General features: G+C 43.4%; 1 protein-coding gene across 1 annotated transcript in view; it reads left to right on the top strand.

Moving 5' to 3' along the window:
* The window catches only part of SLC2A13 (solute carrier family 2 member 13), a 164,300-nt gene extending 151,089 nt beyond the window's left edge, over positions 1-13,211 (top strand). Inside the window, exons 8-10 of the mRNA XM_075081344.1 lie at positions 9,890-10,011; positions 10,144-10,296; positions 11,461-13,211. Of these exons, the coding sequence (XP_074937445.1) occupies positions 9,890-10,011; positions 10,144-10,296; positions 11,461-11,687 (502 nt within the window). The 3' untranslated portion in view covers positions 11,688-13,211. The remainder of the gene's footprint in view (positions 1-9,889; positions 10,012-10,143; positions 10,297-11,460) is intronic.
* The last annotated feature ends 11,467 nt before the right edge of the window (positions 13,212-24,678 follow it).

The raw sequence follows: 24,678 nt of genomic DNA, 5'->3' as shown, positions 1-24,678 counted from the left end.
ATCCTTTTTGTTAGCCTGCAAATAAAAGAATGATCAAAAGTTGCAAAAATACATTCCTGTGTCTTCCCATGAAAACATTTAGCAGATGTGGCCTTTGCTTCTCCTTTAATGTTACCTTGATGTAATTTTAACCTTGTATGACATCTAGTTCCAGTGAAGCTTTCTCTGATATTTTAGAGAAATGTTTTCTGCAACTAAACATCAGCATATCAAGCTAATAAGTGAGTCATACTTTAAACTGGGAAAAAGCTGTTCAGAATATATATTAAAAAAAATCTCTGTCTTTAGAAAAAAAAGTATCTTTAAGCTCTTTACTCAGTTTTATGAGGAATCTATCCGGAAGAAATAACCAGAGTGTACTCTAGTTCTAAAATACACTGTATTTGATTCTCCATCTTAGAATTATCACTCACTGTTGCCAGTCAATGAATTTTACAATGTCAAACCCTAAAGTAGTCTCCTGGGTATGCATAATAAACCCTTTTTTGTCATGGCTTCTTAACTTGAGAATACCACATCTAGTTTTTACAGCTATGATTTCAACCTCTGAACCCCTTAGCTGGGTGTTAACCAAGTCACCTTCTGCCGTCTTTTTGTTGAGTGTAGTCTTAGACTTGGATATAAGTGGATATAGGATGGATGAATGGACCTCTGTGCACTGAGTTTGTGCAGTGATATGTTTAGATATTTGAGGTTTTTATTTAAAGTACTTTTTATAAGGTGCTCATTGTCTTTAAATATAAACATTTTTAATAATCATTTTCCACAAAAAAGATACAAAAGATCTTCTTTAAACAAAACTGAAACAATATTTTTATTTTATTATCTTTCTGTTCCTTTTTTTAATAATTTCATTTTTTGTTTAAAATTGGGACAATTTTGAGGCTTTCCACAAAAAAATGAAACAGATATGCCATTTTCCTTCATTGTTTTTCTCGCCTGAACAGCTAACTTTTTACTGATAACTATTTGATACCTGAAAGTGTCTGATGTTTAAAAGAAACACAAAACACCATATTTTGAAACTCTGGCCTATTGTCTAATGATTAAAGTAATTAAAATGATCATAGTAGAAATGCGTGAAGGGCAGTGGTATTAAGCTAAGATGCTTATGCTCAAAACTAATTGGATTTTTCATTTTGATCAGGTTTTAATTTTAATTCTGCCCATTAAAATTCTGGAGGCATGACTGCTAGTTGTTTAAGTGAACAGATAATTATTTTTCATAGTTGTTGTATGACTCCTCACAAGTTTATACGTTATTAATATAATATTTGAATTATTTGTGATTTGCTCATGATTATAAAATCGTACAATTTAATTATTACTGGTTAATTTGTAGTGGGGTAAACAGTGTGTCAAGTAAAATTATCATAGATTTATAGAATGTCCATTTCCTGATATTTTTATTACCATTTGATACTTTGGAAGAGTAGGAAGAAGCTTGGGAAGAAAAATAAGTCAATCTCTGTGTTGTTTGATAAAGATAATTGTATGTCCTATAACAAAAATCAGGTATTTGCTTATTTCTGCTCCCAGTTTTTAAGTGGGCTGTAGCTGGGCCTGGTGTACATGTGTACCTAATGGGTGCTGTTAGCTGTTGTGAAATCTCAGATGGTTGGGCTTTAACACTAGGTATAAAAGTTATTCTGCCTTTTCCAGGTTTAGGTCCCTTTCTCAAGGTAAGGAGAGCATGAAAGATGATGTGAGAAGCTTGTCAGACACTGTTCTGGTAGTAGCAGATATTTGTTTCTCTCCATTCCTGGTAGATATGATGAAAAATGAAGCTTGAAACACTTGTGGTGTGACAGCAGAGTGGGAAATTGTAGCCAACGGCCTGGAGGTGGCCAGCAGGACTCGGAGGGCACCAGTGTAGGATAAAAGAAGTGTAGTAGAGTAGCAGGCTGAATTTTTGAGAGGGCAGGAATAGGATACAGCAATATGAAGGAGAACCTTCAACCCAGAAACAAATCCAAACCTGAACATCTTTCACTGAGAGATGTGAGGTAGCTAATCACACAAAAGCTGCTTGCTCAGACCCACAGCTGATGAACATCCTAACGGGCACTGTCAGACAGCTGAGCTTCTTCCTTTGGCAAGAGGCACAGGAACTGTGTTGTCCACACTTCAGAATCCACTAATCAGTGGTTACAAAAATACTGAAACATCCAGAACAGCAGACAGTTAAGAACCCGTTTGATGTGATTAATACTGAAGAACAGTGTGTCATGGGGAAAAATTGCTCCTGTTTTCAGTCATGTGGTAGTCTATTGCTCAGTCTATTCAGATTGAATAACAGCTCCAGCACTCTATTTAGTGGGTAAATTCTAATGCAGTTGTAAAGCAGAAATTTCTCAGTTTGGGAAAATTGAAGTGTTTGAATTCAAACTCTCAAAAGATTTTTAGCTAAATAAATAATAATATAGAAAAATTATGTATATCTGTGACCAGGTGGCCAGGAACAGAGGTAAATCAGAACAGCCTACTAAGTCTCATGCAGGTGTGCATTCTGACATGACTGTGAATCATAGAATCATTTAGGTTGGAAAAGACCCTTAAGATCATTGAGTCCACCCATAAACCTAACACTACCAAGTCCGCCACTAGACCATTTCCCTAAGCACCACATCTACACGTCTCTTAAATAACTCCAGGGATGCGGACACAACCACTTCCCTGGGCAGCCTGTGCCCCTGCTTGACAATCCTTTCAGGTGAAGAAATTTTTCCTAATACAGAATCTAAACTTCCCCTTGATGAGGCCTTTCTCCCTCATCCTTGTTACTTGGGAGAAGAGACCGATCCCCACCTCTCTACAACCTCCTTTCAGGTAGCTGTAGAGAGTGATAAGGTCTCCCCTCAGCCTCCTCTTCTCCAGGCTAAACAAACCCACTTCCCTCAACCTCTCCTCATCAGACTTGCGCTTCAGACCCTTCACCAGCTTCGTTGCCCTTCTCTGGACACGCTCCAGCACCTCAATGTCCTTCTTGCAGTGAGGGGCCCAAAACTGAACACAGTACTCGAGGTGCAGCCTCACCAGTGCTGAGTACAGGGGCACGATCACTGCCCTGCTCCTGCTGCCCACACTGTTCCTGACACAAGCCAGGATGCCATTGGCCTTCTTGGCCACCTGGGCACACTGCTGGCTTATGTTCAGACAGCTGTCAATCAACACCCTCAGGTCCTTTTCCTCCAGGCAGCTTTTGATCCACTCTTCCCCAAGCCTGCAGCGTTGCATGGGGTTGTTGTGACCAAACTGCAGGACCTGGCACTTGGCCTCGTTAAACCTCATACAATTGGCCTCAGCCCATTGATCCAGCCTGTCCAGGTCCCTCTGTAGGGCCTTCCCACCCTCCAGCAGATCAACACTCCTGCCCAACTTGGTGTCATCTGCAGACTTACTGAGGGTGCACCCGATCCCCTCGTCGAGATCACTGATAAAGATATTAAACAAGACTAACCCCAACACTGAGCCATGGGGAACACTGCTTGTGACCGGCCGCCAGCTGGATTTAACTTCATTCACCACAACTCCCTGGGCCCAGCCATCCAGCCAGCTTTTTTACCCAGTGAAGAGTGCACCCATCGAAGCATGATGGAAGGCAGTTAAGTCTTAGAGATATTTCTGTGAAGTAAGTATTTCAGTAAGGTCTTCTGCTTGGGTAAATGAAATATTAAGTCTGCTTTTAATTTAATAGTGTGTGTGAGTTATCGTGCAATATTCTGGGTGATTGATTTTAGGAGGTTTTAGCAGTCTGTACGGTCTCTGTTTCTTTTATAAGAAAGAAAATAAAAGACGGATCAGAAGATAACAGTCAGTAAGGGAAAAGTCACTCAGTGTGAATAATTGACAGCTATTTCTATAAATGTTACATGCTGCCTCCAAGCAGATCTGTAGGAAATGCTGATTAAATGTAAAACCTGTTAGAAATTCAGTTCTTTCCCTACAGCGCACAATAAAGAAGGCATATCTAAACTCTTGTCTCTCTAATGGGCAAAGCAACCAAGCTTCTGGGTTGTTTTGGGTTTTTAAATTTATCTTTGAATATGTGCTTTCAGTTTCCCAGATGCGGAGTATGAATTGCCAGTCATTCAACTTGAGGAGAATAATTTTCCCGTTGGTATTGTTCTAGCCCTACTAGCTGCTACTAAGCTTACTTGGTGTGGAAAGTGTTGCACAGAGAAAGGAACTCGCTTTGTCTCTTTAGTTTAAGATATTTTGAAAATTTTTGGACAGTGGCAGTTACTATAGTTGTTATCTGTTAAAGCACCCTGGTTTCTGTTCTTTGTGCAGGATATGACCCACAGCTCTACAGGTATAATGGATAGATCCTATAGCAGGGTGCCTCGGCATGATAAAGGCTGTTTTTCAGCCATGTGCGAATGCATGAGTGATCTGCTGAGGTGCAGTTTGCTTTCTTGCTGTGAACTAAACTATTTTGCCAAGTTTTTTGAACCGCATGCTAATATTTTTAAAACTTTTTGCCAGTTATAGCAAAAGGCTTCAATGAGTGTCCCAAAATGCTGCTGTTATTTTTATGTAATGAAGGTTAAGCAGTGTCTAGCTGAATACCGTGAAATTTTATGGGTACATTTTTTCAAGGCTGCATCTGTTTGTTCTTTTCTGGTTTTTTTTTTTTTCAGTTGCCATCATCTGGCGTAAGAAGCTTCATCTGCACATTTTTAGCAACATCTGTTTAATGGATGAGTTATTTCTCCATGTAAACTACAAAGTCAAAGCGGTAGATGCAGACTGCTCCAGAGAAGTGTGGAGCTACATTGCGTCTTCTCAGAGGCTCAGAAGCAGGTAGCTAGGGAACTGTGAGGAGGCTTAGGAAGTATTGGTTCAGACATTAGTAGGTTTAAACTGATCTGTTCGCCTTCAGGAAAGAGTTCCACTTTACTCCATACTTCAGATAGCATCTTACCATCTGTATATATAAAAACTAAGCACTGAAATGAGCAGAGATTTTTCTTTAAATCAGACTATGCTGATCTGTAGTGCTTTCACTGGTTTCTATGGGTTGCACTAATATAACTGTTTTGAATGTATATGGGTGGATTAGAGAGACCACTTGATGGACAGGATAGAGGCGGTTTCCAAAGTTCTCCTTAGTTACATGTCTGACTACCACTGAATTATTATACAGTTAATCTGGTACCTTGCTAAATTCTGTCCTTTAAGTAATTTAAAGATAGTTAGGGGTCTCTTTGGACAACTAAATATCTTTAGCAGAAAAAGAGAGGCTTGAAGTTGTGAGAATTAACCCAAATGTCAAGGTCCAGATTCTTCTACAGGATGAGTAATTGCTTGTGGATAAATAATCTTAGTCGTTCCCAAGCATCTTCCACAAAAACCTTCCTCTGTCCAAACAGCAGCTACACTAAATAGTGTCCTATTTGGTTCTCTGTCCTTTCCATGACCAGGCTTCAGGTGAAAAGATGAGTCAGTAAGCTTGGCATAAGTTTATATTGTACAGTTGGATTGGCATGATATAAAAGTCAGCGCTCTACATGGGAGAGTTCAAAAATCTGTTTATAGGAGATTTTTTAAAATCCAATATAGATTTTGTGTTACACCAGAGGCTAAGTTGGTAAATTGTAGATTATCATCATCTTGATAACCCAGACACAAAAGTCTGGCATAAGAGCAGTCCTTAAGTAGATTTAGTCTTGTTAAAACAAAGAAATGGTGGATTAGTGAAACTGTGAATTAGTCTAAAATCTTTCTGTACCATCAGCACCTGATGCTACAGCTTATCTCAGAGCAGAATGTGTAATTTTGAAATATGCCTCTTCTAACAAGCATTTTAAGGAGAAGAATGATCACATTAGTGATTTTCTTTAGAAGTAATTTATTTCCTTAGCCTGACTTGATTTGAATTTTGACCTTTTAAGACTTTTGATCTAAATCCATTTAAGAAGCTTCTGAAGGGCTTAAAAGACAATGAGAAGTCAGCAGCTTTCATATTAAAAATACATGAACTGTTCAGGATGAAACATTTAATTCCCACAAAAGCCATACCTTTAGGGCTACACAGTCCTCAATGTACAGCTAAGCAAAAATTAATGGAAATTTGAGGAGAAAATCAGCTGGGTTTCTGTCTTGTGCTGTGCTCACTTGCCTGTGCTATGTACTCTCTAGCCATTTCCCTATCTGTGGTTTTCAGCGTTGCGCTTGAGAATTATTCTACAGCCAAATTGGCTCAACTATTAGGAAAGTGTAGCCTGGTTATCAAGTAAATGGTCTTACCCTGTTTCATCCTTTTGCATTAGCAATAACATTTTAGACCACTCGCACCAGCTCTTCTTCTCTTACCTTCTTTTATGTGCCATATGAAGGTAATTTAAGGAGGTGGGGAGCAAAGCTTTAGATCTTCTGAACTACAGACCATACCTGATAAAGGATAGATTCTGTGATTATGAAAGCAAGCATATAATGCCTGTAATTTAGAAATCTGCTGTTCTGATTTATTTCCAGTCAGTCAAATTGTTCACATCAATTGTTGGAAGGCCAGGTTTTCACTAATTAGAACAGATATGCATCTTAAATTATCTGTGGAAAACACATAACAAAAGGAATTCACGGTAAAGATTTTCAATGTAGCACTATTAGGTTTTCACTTTGGTGGTAATTTCAGAGGAAATGATGTGGTGCATCTTCACTGTTTATACTGATATGACAATTACCCAGCATATGGGTATTTACAAGCTCCTTGCACTGGTACCTGTGTGCATCATTTCACTTGTAAGGGGTTTATGGGGCATTTTCCTGTGTGTGTTTCAGCTTGTGAAGTGATGGGAACCTGCTCGTCCGCTTTCCATCATAGATACTCTCTTCATGCAGGACAAAATTCAGAATTTTAGCTGATAGTACATTACATAGTAACTATTAATATATTCTTTAGCAAAATAATAAATCTTGAAGAAATAGTAGTATAGCAGTACAACAGTAACAGAGCTTGAACAAATCCCCAGCCTTGAAGGAGAGTTATTTTTTAACATGCCCGGCACTGCAACACACCAGCAAATGCAGATATTTTTGCTTTTACTCTGTGTACCATGCTGGTTTACTACTGATGGATAAGGACAGCACAGTTTATTACTGCACGGTTTCTGTTAAATCTAGTCTCGAGTGCTATTTTTCCTGTTTCAATGCACTGAATAATCTTTCTTGCAACAAAATTTCCTCTCAGTTACGGGCACACAGCAGAGAACAGATGAGTGGCTGCAGCCATAGGAGGCTTTGGAGACATGTGGTTTTCCCTTGTATCGTTTGTGTTCCACTCTGTCAAAAGTAGGACGCATCTGGGGAAAGATGGTAGGGGAAGGAAACATCCAGACCTCCCGGCGGTTGTATCTGTATCAGCAGGTTGGTTTGCGCTGGTGGAGATGGATGCAAGATAATAAACCAAGTACTGTTTACAGTAGTGTTTGAGAGAAGGCACAAGGCTCCTCTCTGAGTGGCTGCCGATTTGGCTGGGCAGAATGGAGGAACCAGTCTCAGCCTCAAGGAGTTTTAAAATGCTAATCAGCTTGTATTCATTACCGAACACCTGCAAATGAAATGAGAGTAACAGTGAAAGAAGTGAATGTGATCTTAAAACGGTGTGAAACTGAGCAATCCTGTGACCTCGCAGTGGTGCAGATGCAGAGCAGGCAGCTACATGGAGCTGAGTGGAAGATGGCAACAGGATCACTGGGTGTTCAGTAATTAATCTTTCAAACACCATTTTTTTAACGTGTAAGGAACGGCTGGTTTAAACATCTGGATAGTTCTCCAGTACAGTTCAGTCCTCTGTATGTCTTGTACCTGAGACATAGCTCAAACCTGATTTAACCTGCACATGGTGAGGAGTGTGTAGAGTGGCAGGGAAGTGTCAAGGTGGACCCTAACAGGGAATGATCCTTGTCTCGTGCTTGTAACATGAAAAGAAATGCTGAACTGAGCCATGAAAGAGCAAAGTGACAGAAGAAGGAACCTGGGGTGATGCTGAGAAGCAAGATGGAGAAGCAGCAAGGATTACAGCAGTACTTTTTGCTGAGAAAAGGTGAAAAATCTCTGTCATGGAAGCTGCTGGTATCTTAGGCTGATGGGTGCTCCAGTGGGGAGGCAGCGGCTGAGGCCATGAGCCTGTTGTATCTGGGCACAAGGGACGTATCTTTGAGAGAGATGTTCAGTTGGCCTGTTTTCTCTGTGTGTTTCACCTCAAGACTGAAAGGGAATCCGTATGTGCTGGATGAGGTGGGCTTTCTTGGGGAGCTGGGCAAGGCAGGGCTGCAGCAGGGCTCTGGCAGGGTGGAAAGGTGCTCGCCGGCACTGGCTGCTTTGCTGGCAGCACGTCAAGGGCTCGGCATTTCTCCGGGTAGTGCTGGCACTGGCTGCTCAGGCACTGTTCACGTACAAGGCGGAACCGCAGATCTTGTGGCTTACTGCCCTTAAGGCAGCGTTAGGGTTTGGCTGGGGTTTCAGATGTGTGTTTTTCCAGGATTTGTTGGGTTAACCTCTCTATTTTAAATGTATTTGAGTTTTGCATTTCCAGCTGTCTTGAAATTGGGTATGGGACTTCACAGTGGTATCCTGCCTTAAGTGTTGTCTTGTTGGTACATCCATGCCAGCATAAGGAAGATTTCTGCACCAGGACTGGTTGTGGGTTGGCCACCAGTGCTTAGCACATTCCTGTTCAGCCTGGGTCTGCCTGGTCATTTCTCAACAGGAAAGTTAAAGGAGAAACATTCTGTTGGAAATTGCTTTTGAAAGTCAGCTGCAGTGGTGGTAGGTCCTCTGAAATGTTTCAGGGTGCCCGTTGCTCCACCATCTTTCCACTCATTGCCCAACTATGATTTATCACCCATTGCAGGTGTCTTCATTCTGGTCTTCCTACTTTCAAGAAGGTCATGTCCTTCACATAAGTGCTCAGCTGATCTGGAAATCGTAACCCAGGCAGATGTTCAGGTCTTTGTGGTTTCTTCTCTCCAAGTAAATAACACTGTTTGCATATGAAAGGGTAGTGTCTGCCTAAGTCTTCTCTCCCAAAAGCAGAGTTTTTCAGCTGTAGCAATCGATGTGGTTGCAGCTGAAAAATTTCTCTAGTTACAGTTATGACTTGATGTCCCTTTAAACAAATGCTAATTTTCAAAAATAAGATTTATAACAAAAAAATAAGTTGCCAGTATTCCTTCAAAATATATTGTTGACAGTCAGATGAAAATACCTGGCTTTATGCCTATTCCTAGATACATGATTTCCACATAGTTCTTGGAATGGAGTCACTTTTTCTTTCAGCAGCTTAATCACGGTTTACCTCTGGTCTGATTCTTATTTTTACTGTCTAATTTAGAAATTCTGCAACTTTCTAAATTATTTCACTGCATGGAAAAGAAGGTAAATGCCTCTTTTCCTTATAATTTCACTTGACCTTGGCATGCTCCATAGACATTACTGATTACACCCAAAGTGTGCAGCATATAGTTCATCAATGACTTAAGGACTAACTTCCATTTAACCTTAAATCCTTGCGTGCGGCATCTTCAGCTTGAAGACATGTTGCTGCAGCTCTTTCTGCACTGTGTGATATTCATGTGAATGGTCTCGTTGGCTTTGGTATGACCACTTGCGTAGTAAAGACTATTCATTTGAAGAAGATCTGTAGATACAAGGCAAGTGTTTAAATTCAGGAATATTCTGCTGGTTACTCTTCCTAAGACCAGCACATTTCTGAATGTAGGACTTGGCTCAAAGATCTTGATAAATTAACAGGGATGGAGCATTTTCATCTTAATTTTATGTTTGTCAGCTTAACATAAGACATTATGTGCCATGTTTATATTGAGATGTCACGCATTTCCCTGAAAATTCTTTAATACTAAGTTTTATTCTTATTTTTCAGGTGTTCAAATGAAACAGTATTCAAAAAGGAAGATTTGTTCTGGGCGTACAATTTCTGCCCCACTCCATACTCTTGGACAGCACTTCTGGGCCTTATTTTATACTTGGTTTTCTTTGCACCTGGTAAGCAAATGTTTGTTTACACCTGTAAGTAAAAAATTGTAAAGGGAAAATGTCGGATAGTGAGGCTATATGTTAAATTTACTTTTGAGTCTAGCCATTAAACTGAGATTGATCTTTTTTCCTGCTTCTTAGGGATGGGTCCTATGCCCTGGACCATCAATTCTGAGATTTACCCACTTTGGGCTAGAAGTACAGGAAACGCATGTTCCTCTGGAGTCAACTGGGTTTTCAATGTGCTCGTGTCACTGACATTTCTGCATACGGCCGAATATCTGACGTACTATGGTAAGAAACAGTACGTGTCCATGTGGGCAGTCTTAGCATTGGCACATAGATTTGCTACTGATTCTAAGCCGCTCAGCTGGTTTTGCTGTGAAATGTCACCTGTGAATGCAGTGTTCTCAACCCACCATGGTTTCGTAATATTAGAGACCTGATATGACCTGCCAGGATCATAGGGTTTGGTCCAGCTTTCATATAAAATGTTTGTTTCTGTCCTTAACTGAGAACCTAGAGAGTTGATTAACACAGGGAAGCTGGAAAAAGAACACTTTTGATTTACTGATATATGCTGATTCCCACTTAAGGAGACAGCATCTGCAGTTTTCCACTTTATGATGGCATCCAAGGCCAATATCAGATGGTCCTTGCAGAAATAGCTGTGTAAGATGCTGCTGCACCAGTCCCAGCTGTTGATTAAGTCTTGTCTGCTGGAGCCTGCGGAGAGTTTGTCAGATTACTGCTCAGCCGCTCCAGTACAAGTCATTTAAATTACATTAAGCTGCTAGGGAGTTGTTGTGACCTTCATGTCATTACTAGTACTGAGCTCTTCAGCTCCGCTTGTCATTCTTCTGAGTCATCAGTCTAGAAACACATGGCAGGTAAGTGTTTGTTGGTCCTTTGGTAACTTCTCTGACCCCCTAGGTAAGGCAGAGGGATGGGGGGGAAACGACCTCTTTCTCACTGCTAACTGTCTCTGCAGAGGACTTTTAAATAATAATTAGGTGTAAGAGTCACAAGCATTATTTTGATTCTATTTCTTTTTTGCTTAAGTTTCTTATTCTGAGGGGTTGTCTTAGTGTGTCCTTTGCTGTTAAGATAAACTAAAAGAGTTCCTGCCTTTCATATCTGTTTTTTTTAATTGGATATGCAACTGTTTAATTGCTGTTTATTTTAGCAGCAGAATGACTTGTCTAAAAAGACGTGTATAATCTTCCACGTGAAATGAAATTGCTTTTGTTGATTTACTCTGTTGTGGATTGATGCAATAAAGCAGCCTTCGACACCCACAGCCCCACAGCTTGTTATTTTAATGATGCTGCTCCAACCATTGCTTTTACGCACTCCTCTGATATCTGCAACCTGCTGCTTCTGTCGCTCCCTCTGCTCTGGAGCAGAGAAGGGACTAGAACTTCTGTAACCAACTGTGCCTATTGTTTTACATTGCAGGAGCCTTCTTCCTCTACGCAGGGTTTGCTGGCCTGGGACTGGTTTTCATCTACGGCTGCCTTCCTGAGACTAAAGGGAAAAAACTAGAGGAAATTGAATCTTTGTTTGAAAACAGGCTATGTACATGTGGTATGTCAGATTCCGATGAAGGGAGGTATATTGAGTATATTCGGGTGAAGGGAAGCAATTACCATCTTTCTGACAATGATGCTTCTGATGTGGAATAATTTTCAGCTGCTGATGTATTTAATCATTTAAAAGCCTTCTGGGGGAAAAGCAGCTCTCTGATGACCTCACTGCCCTGCTTCTGGTCTGGTTCTCCTTTCTACTGTCTAGATAAAAATGCCTTCACATTCAAAAATGCTCCATTGGGGAGAAAATTCAATATGCTAGTGTTTTCTTGATAACTAAAAGCAATGACTTCCAAAAGAGATTGAATTCCACAGTTATGTGAATGCACCAAGTGTGGATGACACTGCACTCTCCCAAGGTATATAGTAGGGTGCACTGCACCAGGTGAATACAGAAGGCTATCCTAGATGGTAGTGGTTGTCCTTATCTTCAGTACTGACAAAAGATAAAATAATAGAGTAGCTAATCAGAAAGCAGATGATGTCTGTCAGATGCCCGTCCCATAGCTTATAGATCGTCCCCCCGTCCCAGCACATAGATCTGCTGTGCAGTACAACAAATAACGAATGCATAAGCTGCGTAGCAGTAGCCATTTAAAAGATTAAATGATTAGGAAAATACAGATATCTGCTCTATCTATCAGAGGGAACATTTCCCAAATTTGCCCTAAGATAATTCCCTTTTTTGTTTATTTGAGAGAACAAGTAGAGAGCCGTACTCACCTGGGTGTAGGTTCACTAGGGTGGCGTACGTCTCTGTTACACCAGGTTGCCCAGCCATTGCTGCTCTTCAGTACACACTACAGTTGGGAATTGGTGTTTGTGAGAGAAACTGCCAAAACTAACTACCTGACAGCAGGAAATCAGAACTAAGTATGCGGCCACATGTACCAATGAACTGGGTGTGTATTGCTAGGTACAATGTAGAGGCTTCAGCTGGGAAAAAAATTATTTTTGTTTTCCTCTTATTGCATTTGAGCATTTGGGTTCGTGCCTACCTTTGAACACAAAAGACCATTAGCTAAAAGAAAGAAAAGGAGGGGAGAGGGTTTGCACTGCTAAATGCACGGTGGTCATCCCTCCTGCGCCTTTTGCTTGTGAATAATCATATTGCCTTCAGTTTGTCTTTGTGTGTGTGAAGTAAATGAATCCCAGCACATTTTTTCTTCAAACACCCTTAGTCAACTAATGTCTTGCTGTATCTAAAGAGAAATACTAGCAATGGGCAGAAGCCTACATCTCATATTAATTGCCTTACTGAAGCATTGCAAAATTGTCAAGAAAATGTCAGGCACAAAAATCAACTTGGCTGCCTTTACCCTGGTAATGAAAATTTGAATGGTATTTTAGTCACCTGCCATGATTGCTTGCCTTGGCAAATTGAATTTTATGCAGCTACATAAAAATATTATGTTGGGGTTTTTTTCCTTGCCCTGTCCTCACTGCTTTAAGTCTTCAGTGATGCGAGTTTGAAGGCATCAACAATTCAAATTCTTATCTTTGAAACATTTGCTTCATGAAAGGATGTGGAAAACCTCCTCTGCCTATGGGATGCCCCCATTTATTTGGTAAAAATACATTTGTTTTTCATTGTGTAAAGATTAAAGAAGTTGTTGGGTTCGTTAGCTTTTATAGATTTGCTTTGTGGGCTTTTCTTAGGTTGAAAAATATTCTGAGTGTGGGATTACTATCAAAACTGCGGCTGGACATTTGTTACTAAATTATTTTTATTTGATAATGTGGGGTTTTGTTGTGGTAAAGAAGTCATTATGCCATTATGTTATCTGATCTTCTCTTGGGGGCAGATCTTGCTCTCCAATTATTGACCTTCAGCGATTGGGTGTATTTTGCATTATTTTCTTTTTTGCTTCGTTAATCAAAGAAATATTTTTGGGAAGAAAACATTTTAAAGCATCCTTCTGTGACTTGGCTGGGGCTAAAAGGGGAAAGCGTAGTGGACAGAGGGAATTTCAAACAAATTGTTGCAAGGAGTGGCCTGACCTTGAATATCTACTTGCATGGTGTGAGGGCTGGATTCTCTTGCCTTCCATCTTGCCTCCTCTCTAAGCGCACAATATTTCTATGCTTGAAAGCACCATCTGTTGAAAATGTTCGGGTCTCCAGACCTATCTACAAATGCACCGGCCGTGGGATGTCTCCTTTAGGCTGACATATCTTTGAAACCTTCTCCAAAGGTGTAGTACCCGGAATGAGAAAAAGGGATACTTGGCACAGACAAGAACAAAATAGTTCTAAGGGCAGATTGGTTTCTTCCTGAAACCAAAATGTGTTTGAAAACCCTTATTCCAAACAGCTTTGTTACCCAGAACAGCGTGTGAATAGGTTTGCAACGCCCAACCTGTGCTTTACGTGGTTGATAGGTTTAAGTGGGTATTTACTGGTTTTTGAGAATAGGGACTTAATGGTTCTGATGCCCCCAAAACCGTGAGCCCGCACTCACCGTTACACCTATGAATGTCCCTTGCTTGACATGTTTTGCCGGAGCAGGTGTGAGCCAAGCGTCAGTGCTGACCTCGCGTTTCGTTACACTTGTGTCCACAGGTAGAGGTGGCCACTGCATTTATTGGGCATCACCAAAGCAAAGTCACCAGAAAGATCACTGACACATGATCAGCCTCTTCTGTTTTGCAGGCGGTGCTGGGGCTTTTTAGCAGCAGCAGACCATCTCTCTCTGCCAGCCTTGTTTCACGGACGTTCTCAAAAGTGGCGCTCAGCTGCGTACTTCACTGGGCTCGTTTTCTCACACAACCAGTTCGGTCTTAGAGTTTTCTGAAGGTTTGCATCCCCTGACCTTTTTCTCAAGGCAAAACAATTTAAATAAGTCCATTTCATTCATCATTGCTGCTGGCTATGAGGGTGCAAAATATATCGGCTTCTGTATTGTCACTCCCCCTTCCCTGCCCGCAGAGAATTGGGTTTAAGTCTTCCTTGTAGGGTTGCTTTACGCCAAGATGACATTCCATACCTTAGAAACACTGAACCTAGTACCAAGCATCATGTGTAATAAAAATGAGATCAAATACTTGAAATTAGTCTTACGCAATTAGGGTTTTATTTTTAGAACCTGTGAACATTTATAATGTATGAAGAAAATAAATGTTTCTATTTTGCAAAGATTTTTTATATTTGTGCATATTTTAAGTTTTAAGAGATTTTTGCTAAGTGTAGACTTAGTAACATTCCAGATAAAATAATAAAAATACAGTGTAGCTGAATAATTTCTTATGACAGGATTTTAATTTATGAAGTAGCATAAATAGTATGTCTAAGCACAATATTGTTTTTTGAAAGCTTTCTGCAGAAAATGTGAAATTGTTTCTTCACAAGGACTGCACACTTAATTCAGGTGTTCTGTGCATCAGGAATGCTAGAGTAATGCTGCTGGTAGAGTTGGGCATGAATTGCATATTGATTATACACAATAATTTAAGATGTTTTAATTCTGATCCATCTACTGACTCTACATGTTTTGGTCCAAGAGCAAGTATAAAAGAAACAAGTCTTGATGCAGTTTTGATCTTTTAGAATTTATTTCCCATATAGCAGTTTGTTCACCACATTGCAAATCTAAGGTGTTGGGGGGGTGAGATAATTTGCCACTTGTTTCTCCCCCTTGTCACTTTGCTGATCAAAATCAGTTTTTAATGAGAGAAGCAAACCTGTTTTGAAAATAGACAGTGAAACGAAGCAAGGCCCCGGGACTTGTTTGAGGGCTGAAATTGCATTGCTACGTGTACATCTTAAACAGATCGCTCTCATAGGCGTTGCAACCTCATGAGTTGCAATGACAGCCCTGTCAGATATTTTGGGACAAGAGAAGATACATCCCAAGGATCATTGTTCCAATGCCAACTTATTTTTACATGAGTTGGTAAATGTAGCATTTCACTGTTGTAGGAGTTAGGGTTGGGAAGGGAGAGGAGAGAAATGATGTATTATCAAAAGCCCCACAAAGTCATGTTTCAGTAGAGACAGGTGCCATAGGCAAAAGGAGCAGCCTCTGACTCCTCTCCCATGTGGAAGAAGGATGGTGGGACCGAGGGACGGTGCTTGGTCCTGTGGATGAGAACGGGGGGCTGGCAGACTAAGGGGGAAGAGGCGCCCAAGTGCTCCTCTCCCATGCCCGCGCAGACGTGAGAGCATGGCAATGGAATTGGCAAAGCTAGTACTTTTTTCCTCGGTGAAATCTCTTTTGTCCTTCTTTGTCACTCAGGTTGAGCTCTGGGGACAAGTCTTGACTTTCAGGGGCCGCTGCAGGCCCTGAGCAAGGGTCTTTCCTTCGGCCATGAGGGTGTTGGGTGCAGTCCCACAAGTGTGCAGTGGGCTAATGAAAGATAGACCCAGTATCTCTCAGCTTTATACCCAACTTTCTACTTCTCAATGTCAATGCTCTTCTGACATGGTCTTGAAATTTTACTTGTGCTTGCATAAGACGTAAGAGGCTTTGTTAGCTGAACGTCACTGCATGAGAAAGAGGCAGAGTCTTCACAGCACAGAGAGATCTCGGGGTAGAAATCAAGGAAGAAGACACAGTTCTGCAAAGCACTTTAAAGAGTAAGATATTTGTGCACTTTTTCCTGAGGGAGTGAAGCTAACCAAACCCCATTCCTCTGCATTGGGAAGAAAATCGAGCTTTATGTACCAGGCCAGAAGCAGATAATGCCACAATATGTGCTTTATGGCAAAATGTGTTTTTATTGCGGGTAACATTTACAGCTTACATGTAGCTGCTGCCTATAAAGTGACTCAATTGTTCTCTGGATTTTAACAAGTCACATTTTTGTGCAAAAATCTTAGTGGTTTTCTATTGATCTTCATCGCCTTGTGTACAGTATAGTTAAGCATAATCCACAAAGTGGTCTAGGTCGTGGCAGTGTTACAAATGTCAGCACAGTAAAATCTAGGTGAACATTGTTAAAGAAATATTGTTGTTTGTGATACTGGGGGTTAACACTCCTTAAAGGCAACTATATATAGATTTTAAAAGTCTGAAAAAAATGGCAGTTCTTATCTATTTTGTGTATGTTTTCATATAGAGAAGGAGTTTTTTATGTGCCAATAACCATCACTGTAGTGTTTTGTAAATGGGTGTTAATGGTGTTCCAGAGTTCTGTATATGAGAATATACTTTAGCCACAATGACCTGTTAATGTGAACCAGTGGCATGTTTTTAGTCTTACTCACACCTCACAGCAGAGGTGCTCACTTGTCGGCTTCAGTAGAGCTCACTCAAGCCAGGGGAAGTTTGACCAGCATCAGGCCTCAAGAGTACAGAGTTTAACTAAATCCCCGCTTTTTCATGTTGTCCCTAGACAGTGTGTTACATGTGAATGATCTGGCACACGTGATTATAAAACTTCAACTCTGGTTCAGTTACACTCCTCAGTTCTGTTGAGATAGAATCTGTCAAAATTTGGTTTGGCCTGTCATTGCATTTATATAAATAAATGATTAATTATGAATAACGTCCACCCATTTCTAAAGGAAACATCAGTTTCTGAAGTGTTAAAGGCAGATTTCTCTCATTGCCTTAAACATTACACAAACTTTGGAGAGGACTGAATGTACGACCATTATCATGACTTCTGCAGGAGGAACTTCATGGATCCTCAGCAGGTGTGAAACAAGATGGTTTCGTGGTGCCGGGATGCTGTGGTTCACCGCAGGCCCTGCCTAGCGCACGCCTGCCTTCTGATCAATTTTAAGTGTTCAGGTAGTCCCTGTGAAATCAATAGGATTATTCATGTGCTTGAAATTCCCCATGTGCCCAGTGTCCTGCTGGTCCAGGGCATGGCTGGGGAGTGGCACGAGTCACATCTCCGCTTTCTGTTGTGAATCTCACACCCCTACAATATTGTTTCACGGATCTTTCTGTGACAAATTCTATGTAGAATATTTGAGACATTATTGGAGACCAAACTGCCAGTAGTACTTCCGTATTGAATAATAACGTGCACATGATGCCATCAGGCATGCTCTAATCCCTGGGTGCGTGTAAGGTATTCAGTACAAGACAGGTTCTGGCAAAACTAACGGTCAGGTTGTCCAAGTGATTTCTTAACCATGTCAAACGTGCCATTTCCTTTTGCAACCAGTCAAGCCTATAAGGTATGAAAGTGTACATTTTCTGAAACTTAAGTGATGTAAAATTATTTGACTTCTGTTCTGATTGCTTTAATGAAGTTTGGTCTTTACATAAAAATAAATATCTTCAAAGAATTGTCAGTGCCAGAAGTGTAAATGAACAAAATAAAAGGTGAGATACATAATTACAGAATCTTTCTCAAGGTTTCCTTTGTTCGGGTATTTGGGTCGCCTTTAGAGTTGCAGAATTGCACTGCTCAGCAAAGTGGGCTAAAATAGCCCATGGGCTTGCCTGAAATAAGTGGAGGGTAAGAATAACTAAATATTATCTTAATATGATACGTTTCAAACCAGAGGGCATTTCTGTGATGATGGCACACCGGACAAGCATCCCTTCCTTCCTGGAGGATTTGCTGGAAGAGCTGAACGCAGCTACACAGAGTTGCCGACTGTCCCGATGTTCCCCCACAGATTTTCAGTGTCCCCTGCCCAAACACTGACCAATCTTGTGACAGCAATTTATACCTTCAGACTTGATTATTGACCGGGGAAAGGGCAGAAGTTGCTATTTGCTAATGGGGAAATGTCCTAACTGTATGTGTTTTATTAAGAAAATTGCTTAAACCAGTTTGATGATTAAAAAAGAGCAGCAGGGCCATGGCCATGCCATGCTGGGGGCTGCCCTGGCTGTGCTCCCCTGTGTGGGAGAGGAATCGCAGCTGCTAGACCGAGTGCAAATTGGTCCTGTTACCTCCACTGGTTACCGCAGGTACCACGATTGAACCCTTGCAAGGTGCAGAGTTGCCTCTGACAGAGCTGTAGCCTTTGGTCTGGGATGCAGAGAAATCACAGCCGGCGTCTGCCCAGCTGTTGGGGAGCTGCTGGCAGCAGGAGTGTGTTCAGCAAGCCTGTATCTGTGGCAGAGCTTATATCCGGGACAGGAGAGAGGAAGCTGATCATTTTGCACTGACAGGTTATGTTTTTAGGTTTCTGGCTGATAGTGCTTATAAAGGCGATGAGTGGCTGCAGTTCAGATTACTTGTCACCAAAACCACACAGGGGCTTTGTGGGATAATGAAAAGCTGGTGGCTCCACTGTCAAACACACTATTTTTTTGCCCTGTCCTACTCCCCACAGCTCCAGCCTCTATCACAAAACAGCTACTGAGGGATTGATTTCTGCCCAACAGATTCTGCCACTTGCAGAAATGAACTGCAGGCAGTAGCAGTACTTGCTCCCAAATCTTTGTGAGCATTTTCAGGATCAGACCCCCCCAGGCATCCAGGCTAGGTGGTCCTGCATCCGAACCAGTGTCACCCTTACAGTCCTGCATGGCCTTTGCTTTGTGCGTGGCATGAAGTGCTTTCTTCAAAGGCTGCTACAGTTTGTAGGAAGCAGGTGAAAAAGTTAAAGGTAAGCTGAAAAAAAAACAGTCCCTTTCCTCTGGTCTTGGTGGTCCCCTGCTGAGTTGCGCTGAGCTGGTTGAAGAGACCTGCTGGTGATCATCCCCTGCACTGGCGTCCCTCCAGCTGCCGCAGCCCATGCAGAGCTGCCGGCCTGAATGTACCTGGGCTCTTCAGCTGCTGCACTTTCACTTCCATGACCTGTGAACCAGTGGTGATTGTTTGCTGTCACCCTCCTTCCCCTCCGAGGGCAGAGGAGGACAGCTTCCGGGCACTGTCACCCTCTGGTAGATCAACCACATTGGAGTCCTTTAGTGCCTGTATTTGCTCCCTGCGGTGCCACCTCTGCACAGTAAATGATTTTTTGATAAGCAGATCGAATGGTCTAAATCTCTCTCTAAAGGTGTTTTTTTTCCAGGATCTCAGATATTCATAGGCTTGTTCTTCAACTATTTTTTTTACATTGCTTGGGCACTGCACTGCAGTTTGTTTACTACTTAATCTATCAAGGCCACATATAGTGAGAGAATTGCCCCCAGTCCCCACGCCCAGCTCCCCATCCCAGCTGCATTTGCCCGTTCATGCATGGTGGCAAGGTGCAGGTGCAGGGTGAGCCCTTGGCACTGCGCTCCAGGCCAAGCCCTGCTCTGCCAGCATGTACTGACCTTCTCCTCTTAACAGGGTGCCCTCATGCTTGAGGACATTTGGGTGCGTTTTGTTTAAATGGACCCAGCTGCTGATCATTTGCTGGCGGCCCCTGTCAGTGCTGCTCCTCACCATCTCCCTCATTTTGTGTTACTGGCGTACTTCATCCTTGGTGAAAGAGTCCTCCAGCCTCCTAAGGAAGGGGTCCCCACCGGGAACCCTGTGCAGAGCCCTCCCCCAGTTGCTGTAGTGGCCACAGGGGGGCACGGTGAAGGTCCTGGAGCATGAGAGGGGACAGCAGCAGCACCCCAGCAGTGTGACATGCCCAGAACCTCCAGTGAGGGGCATGGGCTGGGTTGCTTCAGATTCCACCGGGCAAAGCATGAGGCGTGGGTGCTGAACAGGCAGCCGAGGCACAGGTGACCTGCATTTGGTTTAGTCTTGTTCTCCAAACTTGTACGGGGGTTTGCACTACAATGGTCAGGGCTGATGCCACCCCACCTGACCTGTCTTACAGGTCTCTGGTCCCCTTGGACAGTGGCATTTGCAGCCTTCCTGCCCCCCACAGCCTTTCCTCATTCTCAAAGCCATTAACACAGCTGAGGCTGGTGAGACCCCAGGGCCCCAGCCAGCTGTCGCCAAATCCCGCGTTTGGGTTGTCCATCTGAAGCAGCTGCAGGAGGGGAGGCTGTCGGCAGTCAAGTAACATGCTGTCCTGCAAACACTAGATGACATCTCCATCCCCAAAATGGTGGCCGTGGCCTGCAGCGGGTGACCCGGTCCCTGCTGGGAAGTGGTGCTTTGGAGTGAGCTTTGCTGTTAAATTGGTGTTTGTTTTCATCTTTTCATCGCATGGTGGATTAAACCCTGCCTGACTGCTCCAGATTAACGCCTTTGTTTTGTCCAGGATGGCTGATATGACAGCGTGCCCTATTACTGGACTGTCACAAGATGTAACCGCAGTCAGAGCTGGTCTCTGATGCCTCGTGGCTTCTCCCACGCTCTCTCTGGCGTTTGGGGTACCCATAGCACCCAGGTTAGCTGGGGAGCAGAGCGGGGGCAGCTGCACCATGTGGCATTGGAGCAGAGTTGGGGCTGGTGCTGTTTTCCTCTCCTCTGTCTCTGCTGTTTTCCTCTCGTGGGCTGCTAAAAATGATGGAAAAAAAATCAAGAGCAAGCGAAGTTTTTGTAAGCCGGGTGGAAGATGACTGCCACCCCCAGCCTGGTACCAGCTTTTTCATTATCTGTGTGTCAGGTTTTGTTATGGTGGGTGGATTCACAGGGAGACGCTGAGGGCATCGTGACGCCCCTGTCCCTGGCGGGAGAGCGATCAGTGCCTGTCGTTAGCCCAGCCCCAAGGCGCTGCTGCAGGGCTGCCACAGCTGGGGCACAGCGGCTGTGGCTGGCGCTCAGGGACAAGCTGGTGTCAAGGTCAAACACCTCTTCATTGCTGGTGGGAAACATCGGTAGGCACAGATACGACCCGAGGAGATGGGGCAGAGCAGGGCAGCAGCACCCAGCCTCTTTCCTCACACACCCCCAGCTCCCCTTCCTCCAGCCCCAGGCTCCAGCCTTGCTCGCAGCACAGGGAGGAGACCGCTGCAGGCAGCGGCTGCCTCTGTCTGCAGCAGCCCCGGTGAGCAGGCACAGCTTCCCTGGCGTCACCTACCTGCTGCAGTTTATCCCCCCATCCCCAGCCTGGGTTCGTAGTGATGGTGGCTGGTCACAGCCTGGAGCACCTCGCTCCAGCTGGCCCTGCTCCGAGCGGGGCTTGGGCTCGGCAAGCTCAGACATCCCCACCAGCTTCAGCTGGTCTGGGGGTTCTCCAAAAATTCATGCATTTACAGGAAGTGCAGCTTCTCTCAAGAGCAACTCTCCCTACAGACCTCCTGTTCCCTGAGAATTACTCCAGCCCCGGGAACAGAGTAACTCTTCCACAGTGTGATGGATTGGCTTGTCCTACGAATGGCCGCAACTCTGGGTCCTTTGGGCAGGCCAGCACCAGGTGCTGAGTGTGCCACAGCTGCAGTAACTCACAGCCCTCCCCCTGTGAGCGTGCATGAATGGGGTTGATTTGGAAATGTTTTATCCCAGCTCTATTAAATAATACAATGGGCCTCTTGCAGCCTCCCACCTTATCTTCACTGACTCTCCACCCCTCTGGCTCTTGGCCCAGGGTTCCCCATCGCCTCACACGGAGCCGGCGTACCAGCATCCTCTGCAGCTGCCCAGGCACTGTGCGGGCGCTCCCTGCGAGCCGGTCTCCGCTGGGCTTCACGTCACGAGCGCTGCAGCACCAAGAGTGAGCACCCTCGAGGAGCAGGGTGTGAATTTACAGCAGTGTGGCTAGGTGAGAGGGAGTGTGTTTCGTACTCGGCTCACAGAAGCATGAGACCTTGTTGGAGCTCAGTATCACCACCCTAGAGAAGCAAGCTCTCATACAGCTAACAGGGACTGTCCCTGCTAACCCATCAGAGGCTGCCAGGGAGAAGGGGCTGAAGAAGGGCTACAGGAAGATCATTTGCTTTTGTGGGGACAGTTGCAGCATTAGATGCAGAGATGGAATATTTTTTCCAGGAAATCTCATCCTTCCTGAATCTGCTCTCTGCTAAAAGCCAGTTCACAAACAGTTTCCACCTGAGCAATAATCACTGGTATGAAAACTTAAGCTTCTCATTTCCCACAATGATAATCCTTCATGAAATTGAAATAAGGATTTCTACAAAGTTTGTGGAGGCTCTTGGCATAATAACATCTGGCAATGAACTGCCCCATTAATGAAACAAAACTTCTGTCGGTGCTTGCCCAGAAAACTTTGCCTGAATCCTTACCCTGCAGGTTATGTAATTAGAGCTGATTTTATAGCAAAAAAGGCTACCAGGTGAGTATTAAAACTGCTTCTGACTGCAGCTTAGGGTAACATTTTCAGTGAGAGAGTCTTTCTTTCCATCTATAGAAGCAGTCGAGTGTCAACGCTGAACAGATGCTCCTGGTTTTTGGTTAATTACAGGTACCCTTCTGCCCTTTTCCCTGGCAAAACTCAACTTATAACTGATTCTCACCAAACACAGCTAAAACCATATACATTTCTGTGGCCTCCCCAGAGGCACAGCACACTTCCAGGAAGATTGGCGTGGATGAGCAAGGAGCCTCTCTGCCTACACTATTGCCTCAGAGAAAGCTTGTGGTGCCTGTATGTGTATAGTGGGACGACACAATTACTGCAGGTTACAAATACGGGTGGCTTAAATAGTGACAGCTGCGAAATATCAGCTGAAGAAAGCATGATTTGTGGCTATCACTGAGAGAGCGGAGATCCCTATTAAAATAAACTCAGCTCTTCCCCAAAATTGCAAAAAACATCAGGTGAAAGGAATCACCTGAGCAGAGGGGGAGACAGGCACTGAGGTAAGGAGGAGGCACAAGGCTCTTCTAATGCACTAATAGTAATGTAAACACTTCAAAATACTGCTCTAGTGGCTAAAAAAGCGCACGCTGCCTTATTTATCATCATTGCCAGCACACATACCACTACAAAGATATCTTCTGATTGCTTTGCAATTACAAGTAAAAATTGTAAGGTAATTGGATTTTATACACTCTCAACTGAAGGCTTTGGAGCATGATTATCTATGGTGATTGACATATCCCAAGTGGTGCATTATTGCAGTAGAGACACGTACGCAGCTCTTACGCATGGTCGGTCAGAAAACGTGTGCTGCATAATTTCAGTCCTTACTGGGAAATGGTGCAGCCTAGGCTAAAACCTGGCTGGAACCGGACAGGTTTTGAAAACTTCTGTATTAGTGACTGCAGTGAAAATAAGCTTTACCCACTGAAATGCTCTAAATTACAAGGGATATGCGAGATAACTTAATAAAGATGTATTGCTTCATTTGAAACACCTACATTCTTACGTCCATACAGTGAAACCAGCTCTCTTTTCCCAATTCTGACCTGCACACCTTGTCCCGTAGGTTCACAGGAGCAGGCTGGGAATATGCCCCTCTCAGAGGCTCGCTCTGCAGATCAGGAGTGTCTGCCTGAACTTGGGTAGCTCGCTTCCCTGTAAAACAAAACAGATTTTGGAAGTCCCAGCCCTGATGCCACTCTCCCAGAGATCAACTGCAAGCCGATGGCAGTTTACCTTGGGCTGGGTCACTTGGGCACCTCTCTAAGCGCAGCCCCCAGAGCGCTCTCTGGCCACAGCAGTCTGCTTGGAAACACAAATACAAAGTGTGCAGCACTGGCGCTTTTAGCCGTAACGTGCCATTCACTGGCCCTGCCACAGCATAGTGCAGGAGGCTGGCAGCCCAATGGGCCGTGGGGAGGGCTGTGAAGCTGGACATGCACCCCTGGAAGGGCTGACAAGTATGTACCAGGCATGGGGGATTGCTGGGAGACCACGCACCTCAGAGAGGGCCTAATTCTGGCCGATGCGGTCTGCTGCTGCTGAGGCAGACTCTGACCAGGCTTTGTAACACCAAGCGAACAACTCTGCCTTACAAAGCCTTACCAGTAATGGCTGAGCTTTCAGCAAATCATAGCTGTTATTCAAATAAATTATAGTTCATGTGAAGAAGATGAACATGGCAGTTTCAGATAAAAAAAAATTACTAGGGAGCTTGCTTGGGCAATAAATTGAGGCAACCTAAAAAAAGAAAATCTGCTTATGTCAAGCCTTAGGAAGTGAATTGGCTAAATGATAGTTACCATTTCAGAAGTCGGCTGTGCAAAACACTTCCCATGTATGCGATTTATATATATATAAAAGACAATCCTCTTTTCTTCCGAGTACAGAAAAGTCCACTGAAATTTCTGAGACACTATTTTTAAAATGGCATAGCCATAAACCTGTAGACTGTTGGGCAATGTAGACCTTCTTCTAAAAATGGCTCTTAGCTTCAAAAATAAAAGCTGGTAGAAAACAGAAC

The sequence above is a fragment of the Phalacrocorax aristotelis genome, chromosome 1 (genome assembly GCF_949628215.1).
Source record: "Phalacrocorax aristotelis chromosome 1, bGulAri2.1, whole genome shotgun sequence".
Classification (NCBI taxonomy): domain Eukaryota; kingdom Metazoa; phylum Chordata; class Aves; order Suliformes; family Phalacrocoracidae; genus Phalacrocorax; species Phalacrocorax aristotelis.
The sequence above is the reverse complement of the archived record's forward strand: the minus strand, read 5'-3'. Positions and strand labels throughout refer to the sequence as shown.